This window comes from Crocodylus porosus, unplaced genomic scaffold, assembly GCF_001723895.1.
Source record: "Crocodylus porosus isolate Cpor-Errol unplaced genomic scaffold, CroPor_comp1, whole genome shotgun sequence".
Classification (NCBI taxonomy): domain Eukaryota; kingdom Metazoa; phylum Chordata; order Crocodylia; family Crocodylidae; genus Crocodylus; species Crocodylus porosus.
In genome coordinates this window covers 8,892,504-8,910,627 of record NW_017728929.1, presented here as the reverse complement: position 1 = coordinate 8,910,627, position 18,124 = coordinate 8,892,504, and the positions used below count along the sequence as shown (strand labels likewise).

General features: G+C 44.2%; 2 protein-coding genes across 6 annotated transcripts; one reads left to right on the top strand and one right to left on the bottom strand.

Annotated features, from left to right (window-relative positions):
- Positions 1-693: 693 nt before the first annotated feature.
- Positions 694-6,969, bottom strand: WDR53 (WD repeat domain 53). 5 transcript variants are annotated; one of them, XM_019542986.1, is made up of 3 exons: positions 6,897-6,969; positions 4,311-4,806; positions 694-2,204 (listed from the first exon to the last, which is right to left on the bottom strand). In XM_019542986.1, exons 2-3 carry the CDS (start codon positions 4,788-4,790, stop codon positions 1,617-1,619), a joined length of 1,068 nt encoding a protein of 355 aa, XP_019398531.1. In that variant the 5' UTR covers positions 4,791-4,806; positions 6,897-6,969; the 3' UTR covers positions 694-1,616. The 5 variants fall into 5 exon arrangements, with proteins under 5 accessions (XP_019398531.1, XP_019398529.1, XP_019398533.1 ...); XM_019542984.1 differs by lacking the exon at positions 6,897-6,969 and adding an exon at positions 6,415-6,505; XM_019542989.1 differs by lacking the exon at positions 6,897-6,969 and adding an exon at positions 6,415-6,506 and having other exon boundaries at positions 2,122-2,204; positions 4,255-4,806.
- FBXO45 (F-box protein 45) lies at positions 4,898-15,840 on the top strand. The gene is given in 5 exon segments (XM_019543055.1): positions 4,898-4,906; positions 6,626-6,841; positions 6,843-7,064; positions 8,463-8,819; positions 13,750-15,840. Coding segments are annotated over 5 exon segments (990 nt in total). The 3' UTR covers positions 13,936-15,840.
- The last annotated feature ends 2,284 nt before the right edge of the window (positions 15,841-18,124 follow it).

The following is an 18,124-nucleotide window of genomic DNA, read 5'->3' as shown; positions in this document are numbered from 1 at the left end:
TCATACAGTAATAGCAATGGTACTTTAATACCTCAAAGTCATAACTGACAGTAAACATTACTTTATTGTGGCATTAGAATTGTAGGAGTGTCACATTTTCAGGAGAGCATAGAAGGGGTTTGAGTATATATAAATGTAAAGATTGTTTTTTTATCATTAACTGGTGTCTAAAGATGTCCATTGGATTCCTTGGAAACTAACTTTCAGTTCATAAATTTGCTCTTTTCTTATTAAAATAGTTACTCCATCTCCCTGGTTATATTACCCCTTGCCACGTAAAAACAGCTGCTAAGATTTACATTATTAAAGAGTTTAAATCAAAAGACTGTCCTCTGTGAAGAAGAATTTTTCAGCAGATTTACCCATTGTAGACTTCTATATGTACAAACCACCTGAAAATAACTAAATGTAACTGGGTGAACAGGTCTCCAACCTGTGCAATACCGCCCTCCTGGAACATCAAAAAAGTAGGATATGCTGAGAACATATATTCTTGTCTCCTTGGTCTACTTCCCTTTCAGAGAAGCAGAATATGCATTATTTAATTTTAAAATTGCAGGATTCCCTTTTATTTATTCCCATTTTTTTTAATTTGAGAAGCATATCTAAATCCACCTTAAGGCCAAATCTTGCTTGCGCATCTCATATCAGTATCCTGTGAAGTCAACAAGACAATATGTGTAAGGCAGAGAGTCAGATTTTGCCCTTTGTACACTTTTATTCTGCAGTTAAAGTTATAAAATGCTCTTCTTGACACTTTTGAAAGCAGAAGCACAAGGGGACAATGAGGGAAAAGGCTTTTATGTACAGATTTAATAGCTAACATCTCTTCTGGGACATCACACTTTTTTTTTAGCTTAGGCCAGGTAAATAATAATAATAATTCTTCCCCCCTCCTTATGTCTGCTCCATCATGAAAATCCCACTGAATTATTATTTACTGTGTTTAAGTTAAACATAATTCATAAATGTTTGCAGCCCATGCTTTCAGCTACTTCAGTGAAGATACTTTTCACTTATGAAATTATGTTCAGTTTAGGTCAGACTGCCAAAATTTTTGAAACACAAAAAGTAAAGCAAAAAACTAGAGATGAAGCAAAGAAAGCTAGTAGATTTGCTATTCTATAGGGATCTGGGTGGACTTCAGCCAGTTGTATCTTCATTAAAGCTTATCTCACCAATTGATTTGTTCTGGGATTGTTTTAGTTTACATAGGAGTCCATTACTTTTGTCAGAATGCAGACTTTCTTTCCCATTATCTCAGCATTTCCAGACTGAAACATGACTGAACCTGCTGTGTATCGCCTTCATGTTCTGAGGGTGCAATTCCAAAAAACATTTAACCAGCCACACTTCTATTTAAGATTTACATTGAAGATGGGCCACAACTGCAAAAGAATCCATGCACATATGTTATGCATGCAGGCAAGTGATGCCACAGCTAATCCCCCTGCCACTTCTAAATATGCAGGAGTTTTAGTTGTTTAAGCTATAGAAGGGGACCTCTCTAAAGGGTAAACAGAAGAGAAGGCGGTCAAGAAAAATCAGCTACCCCAACTTAAATCACCCCAAGGAATTAGCTGCTTGTGAAAAATTCCTTTAAACTCTTTTAATGTCTATGGCTCAGTGAGAGGATACACTGTTATGGAACTACTCTGATCAGCAACTAGTACTCTCTTGGAGCCTTTGAAGTCTGCACATGAAATCCAGTTCACCTTCTCTCCATGTTCAATGCTCAGTTTTGGTAAGATTTTGGCATGCTCATTTGTAACCACTGCATTGGGCTTCCCATCTTTTCTGGTTGAAGCAGGTCCCCTGGTCTTCCTCCTGTGGATGGATTTCACAAGACTTTTCTGTTGCTTCCCAACTTCACTGTTGATATCCCACAGCAACACCTTCTCATCATTTCCACCACTCAGCAACCAATAGGCTTCTGGCAGAAAAAGAACTTGTGATACTCCCAAACTGTGACCTTTGAACGCCAGCTCCTGTTCACACTTGACACCTGTTACCCTGAAGATCCTTATTTTACCATCTTCAGCACCACAAACAAAGATATTGCCACATGCAGCCACAGACAGAGAATGGGCTAGTGGAGGGTTAAAGAACTGGCCAGCTGATTGCTGCTCTACCTCTTCTGCTTCACAATCCTGCAAGGTTGTGGTCCACAGTGGGCGAGCTTTCTGTAGGTTCCACAGCATAACCTTCAAATAAAATGAGAAGAATGACTTCTGTAGCCCCAACCTTGTTTCCCAATTTGATGATAATACTAAAGCATCTAAAGGGAACTGAAAGTATCAAGATCTTTTCAGTAAGATTACACACTAAATTCCTCTTGCATGTCAGACTGCATTCAGATTGAACAGATCCTGCATCTCTTCCAAAACAGCAAGTGAAGTTCAGCTGCTAATTAAAACATCCTTAGTGTAAACAGAATTTTCTGCATCTAATGAAACAGTCTTGCTTTAGGATAACTAAACACTTTGATCTTTAGGGTGTAAAAGTAATGAAGAAATCATTCCCGCTTTAGTAATCATCTGGGGAGCAGCAGCCATGACACACTGAACATCTTGCTTGTAAACTGTGAGACTGAAAGATAAAGTTTAAGTGGTGAGCAACAATAGGATTGAGAGTCATTTTAAAATTTTAATCCAGTCCGTGCTTACTTTCTTGGCCTTTGGTACCCTATTTAATTTGCTTTTCTCTCTGACGTGGGGATAATGCCTATTTCACAGGGGTGCTGATTTTTTGTATGGCACACTGAATGTGTGGAATAATGGAAAACAGCATTTCAATCTCACGCTACTTTACAAAATCCAGTAATAAATGTTTTCATATTAATTTCAGTGTGTTGAAGAAAAAACCAAATATCCCCATTTCGTTTACATCCTTAGTAGCTTTGCAGCAGTGCATGAGAGTTAAATGGAACTGACAATAGGTGCATGTAGCTTCACTAGGCAAGCTGAGTAAAAGACAGAGATAACAAGTTATTTTTAAGTGGCATTAGATCCTTGAAGCACAACTTGTAAAACCACACACAAGGACTTTAGCTATATGGTTTCCATAATCAATCACACAGCAAACAACTCATATTTCACACACTGCTTACTGAAAGCATGAGGTGTTCTTAGTTTCTATACAGTCACTACCAAAACACTGTATTATGGTAAGGGATGATACCCCTAGGCAAGTGTGGTGTGAGATTTTTTTTTTTCTCTTTAAACACAGCACCACCAGAAAAAGCCCCATGGCAACAAATGTGCTTCCACGTGAGAACTCTGACTCCCTGCACAACCAGTAAGTATTCCCTATGAGCCATCCAACAGAACTAATGCAATAGTTGGCTTTGGCTACTGCTCTAATGTCTGCATATGGTATTTACTATTCTAAGTCTATCAGAACTCAAAGAACTAGACTCAATCTGTCTGATCACTGCACCATTGATGAACTGTCTTTATCAAACCCATTATTTTGTCATTAATAAACAGCACATCAATATCTATGAACTCCAATAGAGAGAACTTCTACATTAGACTAGAAAAATGGTTCTCAACCTTTTTAGATTCAAGACACCCCTACCTTGGCTTGTGGCACCCCTCATTAGACTAGAGGCACCCCTTGTAAAATGCTGGCTCTTAATTTTTGTTTTTTCTACTACCAAAAAATACTGGGGCAATTCTTCCATTGGAAAGAACTCAGAAAACCACAGATCAGAATGTTTTTGACACTAGAGGGTCCTATCTTGTGAATCATGGTTCAACACCCGTGTGTAGCATCTTGTTGCACCCTTGAAAGTATTTCAAGGCACCTTAGGCTGCTGTAATACCCCAAGCTGAGAATCACTGGACTAGAAATCTCAAACTGTGGTCCATGGGGGACATAGTTGTTGCATGCTGCTCATTGCAATAAGCTAAAATGCACTGATACCCAAACTATACATTTCCCTATGGCTGTTCTAAACTGCCATTTAATTTGCTTACCAAACTCAGCATAATGCAAATAAAATAGTTGTTCCCTTTTCCATGACAGCTATTGCTAATCTCAGGGATACTATTTGTTCAGGGATATCCTTAAAAAAGACTTCTAAAATAAGGGTTTGATCCTGAAAGCCCTAACCTCAAAGGGCAATCCTTTACATCAATGGAATTTCCACCATGATACAACGACATTAAGATTGCTGAAGAACCAGAAATTACTCTTACCACCCTAGAGTAAGAGAGAGGAGTGAGGTAGAATGAATATCTAATTGCATACCATTCAGCCAGTATTTAAAAATCTAGCAATCATTCATCTACTCCCATACAAATCACCTTCATGTCTAATCCACATGACACAAGACTTTGAGGCCTCTGAGGTCGAAATGCAACAGAGGAGCAGATATTTGAATGTCTCCTGAGGGACCGGCTGACTTTCTTGTTTTCCAAGTCTATAACCTTGATTGCCCCAGAATCATCAGCTGCAGCCAGGACACTGTCTGTGTCATTCACAGAAAGGCAATTGATCTCTTCCTCATTTACGTGGAAGCATTCAATAGGCCCCTTAAGGCATCTGACATCCAGCAAGCTAATGGTTTCCCCGTGAGATGTGTATAGCCTACTTGGGCAGGTGGGAGAGAATGCTACACAGGTGACATCATCTGCTTTCTGAAGCTGTATCTGTCCCAACAGAATCCCTTCCTCATTCCAGATAGCAAGCTCGCCTGCCTCTGCTCCTGAAGCTATCAGCCCTTCTTTGTTCACATTCAAGCACAGTATAGAAGAGGAATGTCCATCGGTCCACTTGACTGCCATGATGTTTCAAAGGATTCTGTGAAAGAAGGACAGAGTTAGGCAGTTTTTCCTATTTCAGTAGAAAGCTTATAAAGTATGTAAGACTACTGGGCTGCTGATGAAATAACATGCAGCAGGTGAGCTGCTAGTCCAAGATAAAATGGGCACTTGTGCAAGTTTGAGTGTAAGCACACCAGTCTGTATGATTACAATACTGACTCCTTAGAACAGTGGAATGGTATATTGCTAGAAGTGCTTGTATGCAAATTGTTGAACTACACCACCTTGTGCAGCTACCCAGATTAGGGGTTGGCAACCTACAGCCCATGGGCCAGCTCCAGCCCAGAGCCATTTAATGTGTCCTGCAGATGTGGGGCTTCAGCAACATTCAGTTGGCAGGATGGCTCTGGCAACAGTTGCTCTCCCCTGCCTTGGTGGGAAAAAAACAGTGGATAGGTCCTAGCAGTTGCTCCGCTCTGACCTGAACAGGGTCAGTCCAGGCCAGAGGTGACAGCTACAACTTGAAGCCTTAACCTATTCCTTTGACTATACAGTCACTAGGTCACCAGTAGCTAACTCACTGCAGTGTGACAGTCTTCGCTATCTGGAACAAGAAGTGATTCAGGAGGCAGATTTCTTTTCCTTCCTCTTTTTTTTAATCATCCTTGATCTACATGAGGGGTTGGCAACATTTTTGGGCTGAGTGGCAAAAATACCTGCAACCTTCACTTGGAAGATGTTGGCGTGCTTGTATGAATGGTGGGAGAGCTGTGAGGGGCCTGATCCTTATTGTGGCAGTGCAGCCCTTGCCCTGAGGCATGCATGCCAAATAAAATGGCTTCATATGCCATGTGGCACATGTGCCAGGGGTTGCCTACTCCTGAGCCACGCCATCAGCTTCACCTGGTTTTGCAGAGAAGCCCCCTACCAGGGAAAGCTTAAATCAGGTGGCTTTGCAACCAACAACGTTGTCGGCAATTCCCCAATGTGAGGACAATCACTATTGCGGCTCATCAGTGGCTTGAGGGCTGGACTCAAGACTCATCCACTGGCATCACTGGTTTTTCCGTAGGGGAGAGCAGATTGGGATTCCTCCCTTTCCCTTCCTCTGCTCTCTCCTTTGCTTCAAGGCCGAGATACTCTGCCAAGGAGCAGGCAGCTGCGCCACTGAGGCTGTGGCATCCGTGGGGTGGGTTGGCAGCTAGCTCCTCCCCACTCCCATTGGCCCAGGAGTGCTTGGGCAGGACAGGAGGCGCCACCCACGGCCCCAGATGCGGCGCTTCGATTCTTCCCAGCTCGGGGCCAGCAGCGTCGTGCTGGGGTTGCACAACGGGTGGGAACGAGCCTCGAAGCCCGTTGGGCGGCCCCGCCCCAGCACCTCCGGCCTGCCAAGGCCGCAGGGGAGCAGGAGCCGCGCGGGAAACACGAACTCGGCTCCAGCCTCTCCCTCGCGTGGGGTGCAGTCTCCTCGTCTCTGTCCATAAGGATCCCCCACCCGCGCGGCCACGCCCCGGGGCACGGGCACAGCCCAGCGGGGGGGGGCGGGTCGGCACAGCCGCGCAGACCACAGCGGGACCTTGGCCTTTCCCCTCCCCCCGTGGAGGTCTCGGGTCCCTTACGCCGGACAACAAAGGCGGGGAATTACCTCCAACCGCACCAACTCGGCATCCTCACATTTCTTCCGGCGCAGTTTGATAACGTAACCCAGGAAGGAGGGGGGGCCTTTTCTCTCCCTTGCATCACCACCAGAGCGTTCCCTACTGCGCATGTGCGCCCGGCTTCTTCTGACAGCTGTGCCCTCAAGTAAAATGGCGGGCCGCAGCCTCACCTCCCTCCTCCCTTGCAAGCAATGACAGCAGGGCCTGGGGCCGGGGGCAGGAGGAGGCGTCACGGCATGGCCGGCCCGCCGCTCTCGGAGTCGCGCCGGCAGTGAGAAGCAGCCGCTGCGTGTCCGGCGCAGGGCTCGCTTCCGCCCACACTTTGCCGCCGGGCGGAGCGGGCGGGGGCTGCTGGCGCCGCCCGGAGGAGGAGGAGGAGGTGGGGGAGGGGCCGGCGCCGGCCATGGCGGCGGCGGGCGGCGCGGGCTGGCGGCTGCCGGGGCGGGTGCTGGAGCTGGTGTTCTCCTACCTGGAGCTGCGGGAGTTGCGCAGCTGCGCGCTGGTCTGCAAGCTGTGGCACCGCGTCCTGCACGGCGACGAGAACAGCGAGGTGTGGCGCAGCCTGGCCGCGCGCTGCCTGGCCGAGGAGGCGCTGCGCACCGACGTACTCTGCAACGTGCCCACCTACAAGGGCAAGGTGAGCCGCGCCCGGCGCTCCCACCTCGGGGTGGCAGCGGGGCAGCCCCCGCCTGGCTCCCTGGAGCAGGCTGCAGCGGCCCCCAGCGGGACCGGCCGGGCAGCGCGCCCATGGTGGCCCTCGCCGCAAGTGGAGTCACTTGGGGATGCTGGTGGGGCATCTGCAATAGCCGGGGTGAGCCCGGGCGCTCTGGCTCTGTGGGGTGCTGGGAGCAGTGCACCTTGGGATGCTGGGGGTGGCAGCCTGCTCCTGTCTCTGTGGGGCAGACTGAAGGGGCCTTAACAGGAGCTGCAGGGCCTTTGCACCAAGCGGCACGGCTTCGAGATGCTTGGAGGGCACCTAGGAGTAGCAGATGAGGGTCAGGTGAGCCCCTGCACCAGCTCCATGCTGGCATAGCTCTGACTGGCTGCTATGGGGCAGGTGAGCAGGAGTGTGCCCAGGTGCCTGGTCCTGGGCTCTATCCCTGCTCTGGGGGTGGGGTGCTGGGAGCAGTGCATCCTGGGATGCTGGAGGACAGTAGCCTGCTTGTTTTGTATCTGTAGAGCAGACCTTAACTGGAGCTAGGGAGCATGGTCCAGAGTTAGCCTTTGCCTCAAGTGGTGTCACTTCAAGAGCCTTGTACCTAGCAATAGCTGGCAAGTTTTGACTTGTAGACTCTGGTGTTTTCCCTGCACTCAATGAGGTTGCCATGTAATGTGTCCATTTGTCCTCATCACCCATCTGGTGCTTGCAGATGATGTGAGCGTTGACTCTCAGGAGTGTACACCTCTCTGATTTGCTTAGGCTGCAGACAGATGTCGCATGTGTCTCAGGATAATCTGTTTTATCCTGGAACAAAGTGCAGTGTTCAGATGTCTGTCCATGACAAATCCTTAAAAGGTTCACGGGGTGAGAAGTAGTAATAGTTTATCCCAGGATATTGCCAGGTGCATCTGAACACTTGTCCTGGGGGTTGCATTGTGGAATCAATGGTAGAACAGTGCTACATTCAGCTCTTCCCTAAACCTTGATTAAAAGGGTGATTGTATGTACATACAGTTCCTGGATGTTTCTGTTCTGGGAGAAACACGGGTATGACTTGTGCAGGGACAAATGGAACATCTGTTCCTAGCCTCGGCCTGTAATTTGCATCTCTAGCCTGCGTTCTCTGTCCCTCAGCTCAGCTGCTCCTGATCTCAGAAGTCCAGGTGCACTCTGGTTCTCTGGCCTGTTTTGTATCTAGAGTCTTTGGGTAGCAAACCCATCTTCTTACTTTCTTGTGCCATCATATGCAACCATACTTTTTAAAAAACTATTGCTTGAAATTGAGTACAAACGTGCTGCAGGATGTTAATGGAACAATTGCATTCATGGTTTGTCCTCTCCAGTCCAAAAATTCTCTCCTCTCTCTTGTCTTAGGTACGTGCCTTTCATCATGCTTTCAGCACCAACGACTGCTCCAGGAACGTCTACATCAAGAAGAATGGGTTTACTTTGCACCGGAACCCCATTGCTCAGAGCACCGATGGGGCAAGGACCAAGATTGGCTTCAGTGAGGGTCGTCACGCGTGGGAGGTCTGGTGGGAAGGCCCTCTTGGCACGGTAGCTGTGATTGGAATTGCCACAAAACGGGCTCCCATGCAGTGTCAGGGTTATGTGGCGCTGCTCGGCAGTGACGACCAGAGCTGGGGTTGGAACCTGGTGGACAATAACTTGCTACATAATGGAGAGGTAAATGGCAGCTTCCCACAGTGCAATAATGCACCAAAGTACCAGGTGAGTGAGACTTGGAACTAGTCAGAGACTGCTGCATGTCTGGGCAGCTGTCCATCAAGAATAAGCCTGAGCACTGCTCTCAGTAGGGGTGCACCGATAGAGATTTTTTGAGCCAATATTGATGGCTGATTTTTAGCGAGCCATATTGACTGATCCCAGTCCAATTCCGACATGCAGCCAGGCAGCATGGAAAGCAGCGTCCAGCTGGTAAGTCTGCTGTGTGGGGAGGGCAGCTGGCCCCTGTGGTGAGGAAGAGAGGGAAGGGGGCTGGGGCAAGGGCAGGCACTGCACTGCCGGGATGGGGTGCAGGATGGAGCCGGGAGCGGTTTGTCTGGGATGTGTGGGGATGGAGTGGAAGGTGGCTTCTGCCACTGTACATACTCTGGGAGGGCATGTGGGATGTATGCCCCTGGATCTGCACATGGGGTGAGGGCGGCCTGGGGCTGGGGTGACACTGGGCCTTTCTCAGCAGTGGGCTGGGCTGTGCTCAGGATGGGCAGCGGCAGTGTTGGGAGCGGACCAATCGGAGGGGCTGCAGCCATCCTAAAATTTGCCATAGCCCCCACTCCCAGCGCTGCTGCCGCCTGCCCTGAGCGCAGCCTGGCTCAGTCTCCCCCCCACTGGGAAGAGCCCGACGCAGCCCCTGCCCCAGCCTGCAGCAGCAGCCCATGCTCACCCCGCGTGCAGATCTGGGGGCACATGCCCCCTGTGCCCTCCTGGAATGTGCACAACAGCAGGAGCCACCTTGTGACCCCCAGACGAGCTGCTTATGGGTCCATCCCACACCTCACCCCGGCTGGGCAGCACCAGCCCCTGACCCAATCCTGCTCCCTCCCTCACTGCCGGGGCCTCTGTCTGCCCCCTCCCTCTCCATGCCCTCCCCCGCTTCCCTCACAACAGACTTACCACTGAACCCGGCTGCTCTCCATGCTGCTGGGCTGCTCTCCTTGCCACCTGTGTGCTGTGCATGCACAGGGCATTCATTGGCCACATCAGCCAAAAAAAGCCAGTTGCCTTTACTGTCACTTTTTCCCTTATATCGGTGCCAATCTGATATGGGACCAATGTATTGGTGCACCTCTAGTTTTCAGTTTGTCACTTTTCCTTTTTTTATGAAAATGTCTAGCTGTTTCCTGAAGTGGTCTTATGAGGCAGCTTAGACCAGTTACCTGTTTACCTTATGAGGGTAATAATTTTGCCTTGTTACCCATTTTCTGCTTTGCCCTGTTTTTAGATTTCTTCCCTGTGTATTAAGAATTTCAGACAATTCTGAAACCTAAATGATCTCCTTCAAGGAAAATAAAAGACCACAGGTTTTATCTGAAATCTTAAATGAAATCATCCTATGTGTATGCATCTTATTTAAAGGCAGTTATTTTGTTTCTATTTTATTTTATTTTTTTAAAGAAAGGTGACTAGAATATTCTAGTTTACCCATTGCTATATCTAATAAGTGGTGCATCTTCTGGAAACACTTTCTAGTGTGAAGTGTTTCTGGTTGATACTTGGGTAGAACATCCCCGAGAATCCTGTGTAATGCTAAATGCTGTTTACTCACTAATTAGTACTCTTTAGAGGTGATATCTTTCAAATAAAACAAAATTGAGGTTTAGATAACTTGTGGTAATTAGCATATGTGATACTTTTTCCATATTTAGCTTTGATCTGACCCAGCTTTATTTTTAGGATAATTATATTCTACGTACTAGATTGCCTCATGCTGCAGTATCAGTTATGTGCAGTATACTCCTTGTCTCATTCTGTCAGGTAATGTTTTTGTGTGATATTATTTTATTTTTTTTTAGTCTGGAGGTGGTAGCATATCAGTGGTGGGTGAAGACTTTTAATAATTTTCTGTATAATGTCCCCAAACCCCACTTTAAGTAAAAATTGGCTTTTTTTGATTAGTGTAGTGAAGATGATCTTGAATAGGGGCACTGAAGTCTAAATTACATTTTTCTTTGAGATTTGTGCCTCCTGTTTTTAACAGTAGAAACCTAAAACTCTTGTGATTGGAAAATATTAAAGATTTTTCATTTCAGTTAATGCATTTGACATGGCTGTGTATGGTCTCTTTCCCCATTTATCACTTGTGTTCAGATTCTTTGTTTGGGCCTTTACAGGGAAAGCAATATTTTATAAAACTGCAGAAGTTCTCTTGGACTCAAGACTGTAGAGGATGTAACAACTGGTTTATTTTTACTTTGATTGAGTTTCAAGTTGCTGTTCTTAGAAATATATTTATGTAAAATAAACTAAATATATTTCTGTAAACTAAACTAAACTATGAAAATAAGGCACATAACACGATTTTTCTTTTTCTAAAAAAGTGAAAAAGGTGTATATTCTTTAGTGTTGTTTTACATAGAAGAAGGGCTTAAAGGAGATTATACAGAGGATAGTTTGACTTTTCCACAACATCCTAGGCAATATTGTTACTGCTTGTTGTTGGGGGCTGTTACCTAATTACATTTCAATATTGCACTGTGGGTAAATAGGTTAGCATGCAGCATCATGTTTATATGATGATCTGTGCTTTTTTTCCAGGTGCATTGAGTATCCCTTGCTCTTGTATAACCTTTTTTCTTTCAGTTTTCCCATTTGTTTTTGTCCAGAATATTTGCAATCCTGATGTGTTGGTAAATAAAAGATCAGTTGTGGTATTTGAAGCACAGGCATATCCAGAAAAGTTGTTCAATCTATCTTGCATATGCCCCCTACTTTCTCAGGTTGTTCTTTTGGCTTTAAAATTTACAAAGCCTTTTAACCACAAGTTCTTAACAGGCATATGCTGTCAAGAGAAATGCAGGTTAGAGGAAATTACTAAATTGCCGTATACTACAGAATAAATAGATGGATGTTAATTCTTAGGGTTACCGACATTTGTATGTAAAGGTAACATTTGGTGTTTCTAGCATTGTGGGGGTTATATGTACTCTGTCTGTTTGAAACAGCTATTGAGTGTTGCTAATCAGAATCTCTTGAGCATCAGTGAAATCGATGGATTTCAAGATATGCATTCATTTTTCTCTGGAAGAATAGAATGGCCAGCAAGTCCCTTCCAGGTCTGTTTGAGTCTAGTCCTCTGTGTCTACAGGGAATCATTTACTGAAAGGAATCCCAGAATTTCTACCTCAAACTCTCACAGGCATCTATAAAGCAGAGTACCCAGGACACCAAGAACACTTTATCACATACTGTAGACCAGGGGTGGGCAAAATGGAGGATCTGGCCATGGCTGGACTCCCATTTCCTGGCAGCCCCTGCCCGTGTGACTCCCATTTGGTCTCCATGGAGACCTGGGAATGCAGGGCTGTGACAGTGAGTGGCCTGGGCAGAGCTGCGGTGTGCTTCCTGCACACCCCTGCTTGCAGAACTGGGGCTTTGCCTCAGCCCCAGGTGCGCAGCTGGGTAGGGAGCTGTTCCAGTGACAGCAAGGAACCAAGACAGAGGCAGAGCTGTGATCCGCTCCTTGCATGTCCATGCTTGGGGCAGGAGTGTGCAGACAGTGGATCACGGCTCTGCCCTAGCCCCCTCCCTGTACTGTCAGTGCCCCAAGATCCTGTGATCTCCCTGGCCCCACTTACTCATCTCACTCCCAGCCATGGCTCCATCCCAGCTTCCTGGGTGTGTGTCTTGCTTGGGTCCCACTTCTGGTGGTGGTTGTGGGGCAGACAGGCCAGGGTGCCCAGGCATCAGGGCTGGGTCTGGCAGCAGCTGCCAGAAGGAGCTGGTGCCACAGGGGCTGCTGGGAAATAGACTCCACTGTGGGCTGGATCTGGCCCATGGGCTGGATTTTGCCCATCCCTGCCATAGAGGCATAGAAAAAAGCAGGGGAGAGGTGTTGGCATTGTCAATGCCTTGGTGCTGCAATGAGGCTGCAGCTGTAGGGAATAATTTAGTGAATGTTCAAAAGATCCCAGTAAAAAGACCATTTCCCATGCTATGGAGGAAAGCGAGGACCCCCACAACTTGTGTCAATCTGACATAATGAAAAAGTGACTCCATATTTGGCAATCAGTATGACTCTGAGCAGAAAAGCAAGAACTTCTAACCAGGAACTTCTGATTTTATTTTTTAAATTTTTTTAAAGCATTGACAGGAGCATCACTGCTTTCCTGTCAAAAACCCACAGTCTTGGCTTTGGCCAATGTTCCAATATTTCAGAGGAAGGTGAAACTCACTCCACCTCCTTCCACAAGTTAATAGGATTCAGGAGGGGTTGGGAAGTGCTTTCTTTTCCTTACTGGCAGTCAGTGAAAGCTCTGAAGTATGCGATTACCAGACACTAATTACACTGAAGGAGAGTTACATCTATAGTCCAATGTGGAAAGTGAAACTAAATGATTCCATGTATCTCACACCAATTGTTAAGCCAAAACTCCCTGTTTTACCATCCCATCCCTTCCATATACTTATCCAGTTCACTCTAAAAGTGTTTCACCCCACTACTTTGCTTGGAAGACCATTCCAAAAATACCACTTCTCTGAGAGGAAATTAGAAGATTTCCAACTGTCTTAAATTCTCCATAGCTGTTGTGGTCTTGTGCTGGTGATGTTTTACAGCTGAAAATGCTCTTCTCCTTTCCTAATATTCATTTCCTTGGGAATGCACTTGTAAAGGCTGATCACGTTTCCTCTTGGTATCCCTTTTGTTAGGCTAAACAAGCCAAGCTCTTCCATAAGAGGAGGCCTCCATTCCCTTAACCATCTCAGAGGCTCTTCTTTTAACACAATTCAATTGATCTTTTTTGAGCATTTGTACAAAAAAGACGCACAGAATTCTAAATAAGGTCTTTCCTTATGAGATCTATTGTTCTGCATGCTATTTTTAGTTTATTTTCCTTTGTTTCTCTTTGACTGTTATCTGATTTTTTTTTTTTTCTTCCTCTCTCTCTCTTTCTTTCTTTCTCTCTCTTTGTCTTTGCAGATAGGTGAGAGGATTCGAGTCATCTTAGACATGGAAGACAAGACATTAGCCTTTGAGCGTGGCTATGAGTTCTTGGGAGTTGCATTCAGAGGATTGCCAAAGGTTTGTCTGTATCCAGCAGTGTCAGCTGTGTATGGCAACACAGAGGTGACTTTGGTCTACTTAGGAAAGCCTCTAGATGGATGACATTGATTGGCTCTTTGGGACATCTGGATGTAGATGATCTGGAGGAGGAATCTGCATGTTGGTTAGAGGGAAACTCAAATTTGAATTAACAAATGGATGCATATCCAAGAAACATCTAGGAAAACAGTGGATTTGCTGCGGAGGACCAGCCATACTGCAGGGATTGTTACATTTCCTCTTTCTACCAAGCCAGAAAAATCCTCAGGGTTGCAGTTGGTTGAGTGGGCAGTTGACACATTCATGTTGCAACAGGTTTCATTGCTGAGATGGTAGTGTGTGATCTCAAATACTTAAGGAAGAATTTGATAGAAGTGGTTGAGGAAATTAACCTGAGATTTTTAAGTAGCGTGTTTTGTGAAAGACTCCCATTTTAAAACTGCTCGTTTGTTCCTTCCTTCCCTCCTTCGGGCCAGTGTGGGTACCAGAGGAGAATAAAACTGGTTGGTTTTTAGTTAAAATTTTTAACTTGCTGAGAAGCATGGTCTGTCTGGACTACTTCTTTAGTATATAATGAGATATAAAATGTGTGCAGCTATTTTTAAGTGTATTTTAAAGGTTGTATATACAGAACATGTAAAAAAAAAAAAAAAAAAAAAAACTTGCTCAAAACAAAACAAAGGATTTGCTTTGTTCTAACTGGGATATCATTAAAGGAAAAACCACTACATGGCATAAGAAGAACCTCTGACAGGTGGAAGACCTACATGCAAAAGTATATACATATATAATTTTTTTTTGTGTTGTAAAGCATCTAGGAATGCTCTTGTGGAGTAAGGTGCTACGTTAGTTCATTTGTATGTGGCTAAAAGTTTACATGGCTTCAGCAGTCTTTATTCTATCTATAAAAAACAAAACAAAACTCCCCATGAATTTTGTTTTGCCACAGATACGGATTCCTATGAAAAAGGGATGGCAAACCTGTGTGTGTTGTATTATTTCTCTTGACATATAAAAATTATCTTTAAGAGGTATTATGCTTCCTACTTGACATAAAATGGGGCTTTCAGAGTAGTATGAAAAATAATGTTGAACTTCTTGGGGCTAGATTTTTATTTTCTATTTAAGGTGGTTATTTAAGAGCTTAATTCTTTATTTTATTTAATTTGGTTTGAAAAGAAAACAACAACCCTAAATATTGAAGTCTGGGTTCTCCTTATCTGCAGTCAAAACTAAAGTCTTGCCTTTCTCAGGCTGTGAAACTAACTCGTCAGCATTACAGTATTCTTTGTGGAAGCTGAGAAGGATGTGAAGCCAATCAGTTGTGTGCTAAAGAAGTACTTGCAGGTGATATAGCAACTGCTTTCCCAAGAGGTGGAAAGCTCTGCAAAGATCTAGGAATCAGAACTCATGGTAGAGGTGATACCTTTTATTAGACCAACTAGATTTTTCCAGAAAAAGTCTTTACTTGCAATTGGAGAAAATCCTTTAATCACAATTAAAGAATTTTTTTTGCAAAAATCTGGTTGGTGTAATAAAAGGTATCGCCTCTACCACGAGTTCTGATTCCTTTTGCCTCTAAACTGATATGGCTACAGCCTGGATAGCTGCAGAGATCTGAGAACTTTCCAGCCTTTGAGTAGAAGAAGGCAGGATTAGCCCCAAACCTTGGTTTCCCCTGTGGTCATCTATATATCTTAACCTCTAAGTCCTGAGGCTTGCCCTTGTTACTTGTTTCCCTAGGCCCATTTGAATTTGCTCAGGATTACTGACGGAATACTTTGTAGTGAGAAAGAAGGAAACATTTATACAGCCTCTTTGTTTATCTCTGCTAGAAAATTTAAATCATGATCATCTTAGAGACACCTTTGTATGGGCAAGAGAAACATTTTTCTGAAGTTATTGCTAAGATTTTTGTTTGTTTGTTTTTAACCTCAGAGGAAGCCAGGGAAGATGGTACCCATGGCTGACTAGGATGTTTGGCGTGCTACTGAAGAAATGTGTTTGGAGTGCTTTTTACATAACAAGTAACAGGGCTTTGCCCTGGATCCAAGTATGTACATTGTTGCCACTTGAAGGGTTTTAAAGTATTTATTTGTTTTAAGTGTTGTTTGTTACTTAAAGGGAATATCTGTTGCAGTCAGTTTTTCTTGTCTGTTTGTTAGAAAACAAAGTCCACATTAAGAAATGTTTGAAAGATGGTACTGAAAACAACTGAATAAAGGCTAGTAACTTGCAGAGAAATCTGTTACATTGACTGTCTACACAGGCTTTACAGATACTGTAAAGTATCTCTCTATATCGCAGAAGCTTATGATGTCAAATTAAACAAAAAAATTAAGGCTGTCCCAAAATAAAAGAAGAACAGTTTGTTAGATGACTATTCTGTCAGTGTAACTGTGGAAGATGTGGCTTCTGCACTCGTTTTATGGACTCCAAGTAGATATAGGTAATCTAAGAGTTTTCAGGGAATTTTGTTTATGAATTAGGTTTCATTTCCATTTTTCATGTAACATCTTGCCCTATAATTTCTCTCGAAATTAGAAATGGTGGAAGCTAACATTCCTAAAGGGTGGGAGGGTATTCACTAATGTAAACTTATAACTTATTACTTGAGACCAGTGCTAGCTGTACAAAATATTAAAATAAACTCTGCTATAACACAGAAGAAATTGTTTGTGTGTGGTGTTGTAACAACATTTGGGGTGCAAGTGGGGAAGAGAGAGTAACATTTTGGAGTGTTTGGGACAACAAGAGTCAAAGATGAGAACATGGCAACTAATTTCTGTTTGATTGTTGGTGTAGGCACTCAAATGGCGAGAGACTGATAATCTGACTGGTATTTATGAGGGCTTGAAGTCAGTGATGTGTACACATGCTACTAAACCTGCGCTCGCAAACATGGGATATTCTCATGGGCAACAACTGGAAAAATTTCTAGCATTCAGTTGGGAGAATTCTCAAGAACCAGGATTATGTAAAACACATTTCCTACTGAGACCGCTCTGTCGTATTTGCAGTGCAATGCTGAGGTGTCATCCCTCAGATGAAAGATTCTTTTGGCTACTCTGGCTCTTGATTTGAAGTTAAAAACCTGTTGGAACACTTCCCCACTCCGTAATCTAATATGAAAGGTAATGTTTGATTGGAAATAAAGGACTTTGGGGTGGCATGTCAGTACTTTAACACACTGTTACTCAGATGGAAACCAGGTTTCCCTTACTTTCTTTTCAACACTGAAACTGTGTTCTAAGAACACTTTCCATGTTTTACATGGGATAATTGATTGGCAAGAGGAGATATTTAGTCATTAAGAGCACCATGATGACACAGTCATTTCCTTTCAGATCTCACCCTGGCAACCAGCTTTGTGGCAACTGCATTCATTCAAATAACATTTTGGGGTAATATGTTTTCTCATCCCTCGAGTTGTAAGGTATTTTACTATTCGTCATTTTGTAAACCTACTCATCTGTGGCTCATTTTCCAACTCTTTTTTTTCAAATAACATGTTTGAGAATTAGGAATGAACATTGCAAGGACTGTGCAGTTAGCCCAAGTCTCTTTTCTGTAGATTGCTATACTGAAATATATCCAGGCAATGTAAAGCTGAGTATTTCCAAAAATCTCTAAACAAAAGAGGTGACTTGGATTGGGTTGGGAAATAATTTTTCCACAGTCTGGATATAGATTACCAAAGGTAAGAAAGGTTGCAATCTTTGCCACTTTACGTACCTTTCTAACAAAACTCCACTAATCTGTTACATTTTAGGATGGTGTTGAGATGCCTGTAGAAGTACGCAGGGTAATTCTTCCCAAATGTTTGATTAAAAATGGGGTTCTGTATCTACATCTTGCTAGTTGTCTGTTTCCTTTACCTCTTGCTTAAATTACTCTGGCCGGGACTATACTGAAGAATTTTTATTAACTTCATGTGTTAGAAATGTTGCTTCCTATTACTTACTATGTTACTATTGTGTTCAGCTTGGAATGTATTACACTAGTTATCTGCAGGCTGCTCTGGCTCGTGCGCAGATGCTATTCGAGGTGATGTGTTTTGACTTGAGGTTCTTTTTCAGTTTGGTTCCTTGTTATGAGCAGACAACTTTCCTCTTAGATATTCTTTCTCAACAGAAATCAATTTCAGGTGCTCAAACCTGGTGTTCATGTTTGTACAGCTAGGTGGCGATGATTGAGTTCAGCTCTTCTTGGGTGAAATTATCAGAACATGATGGTCTTTGGGGCAAAATCC

What these genes read in the sequence shown, in the direction of transcription:
- WDR53 (XM_019542986.1), bottom strand. Translation starts at nt 4,790, where the DNA reads ATGGCAGTCAAGTGGACCGATGGACATTCCTCTTCTATACTGTGCTTG. An exon ending in CATGTGGATTAGACATGAAG is followed by an intron (nt 2,205 to 4,310) that starts GTGATTTGTATG and finishes TTTTATTTGAAG; the next exon opens with GTTATGCTGTGGAACCTACA.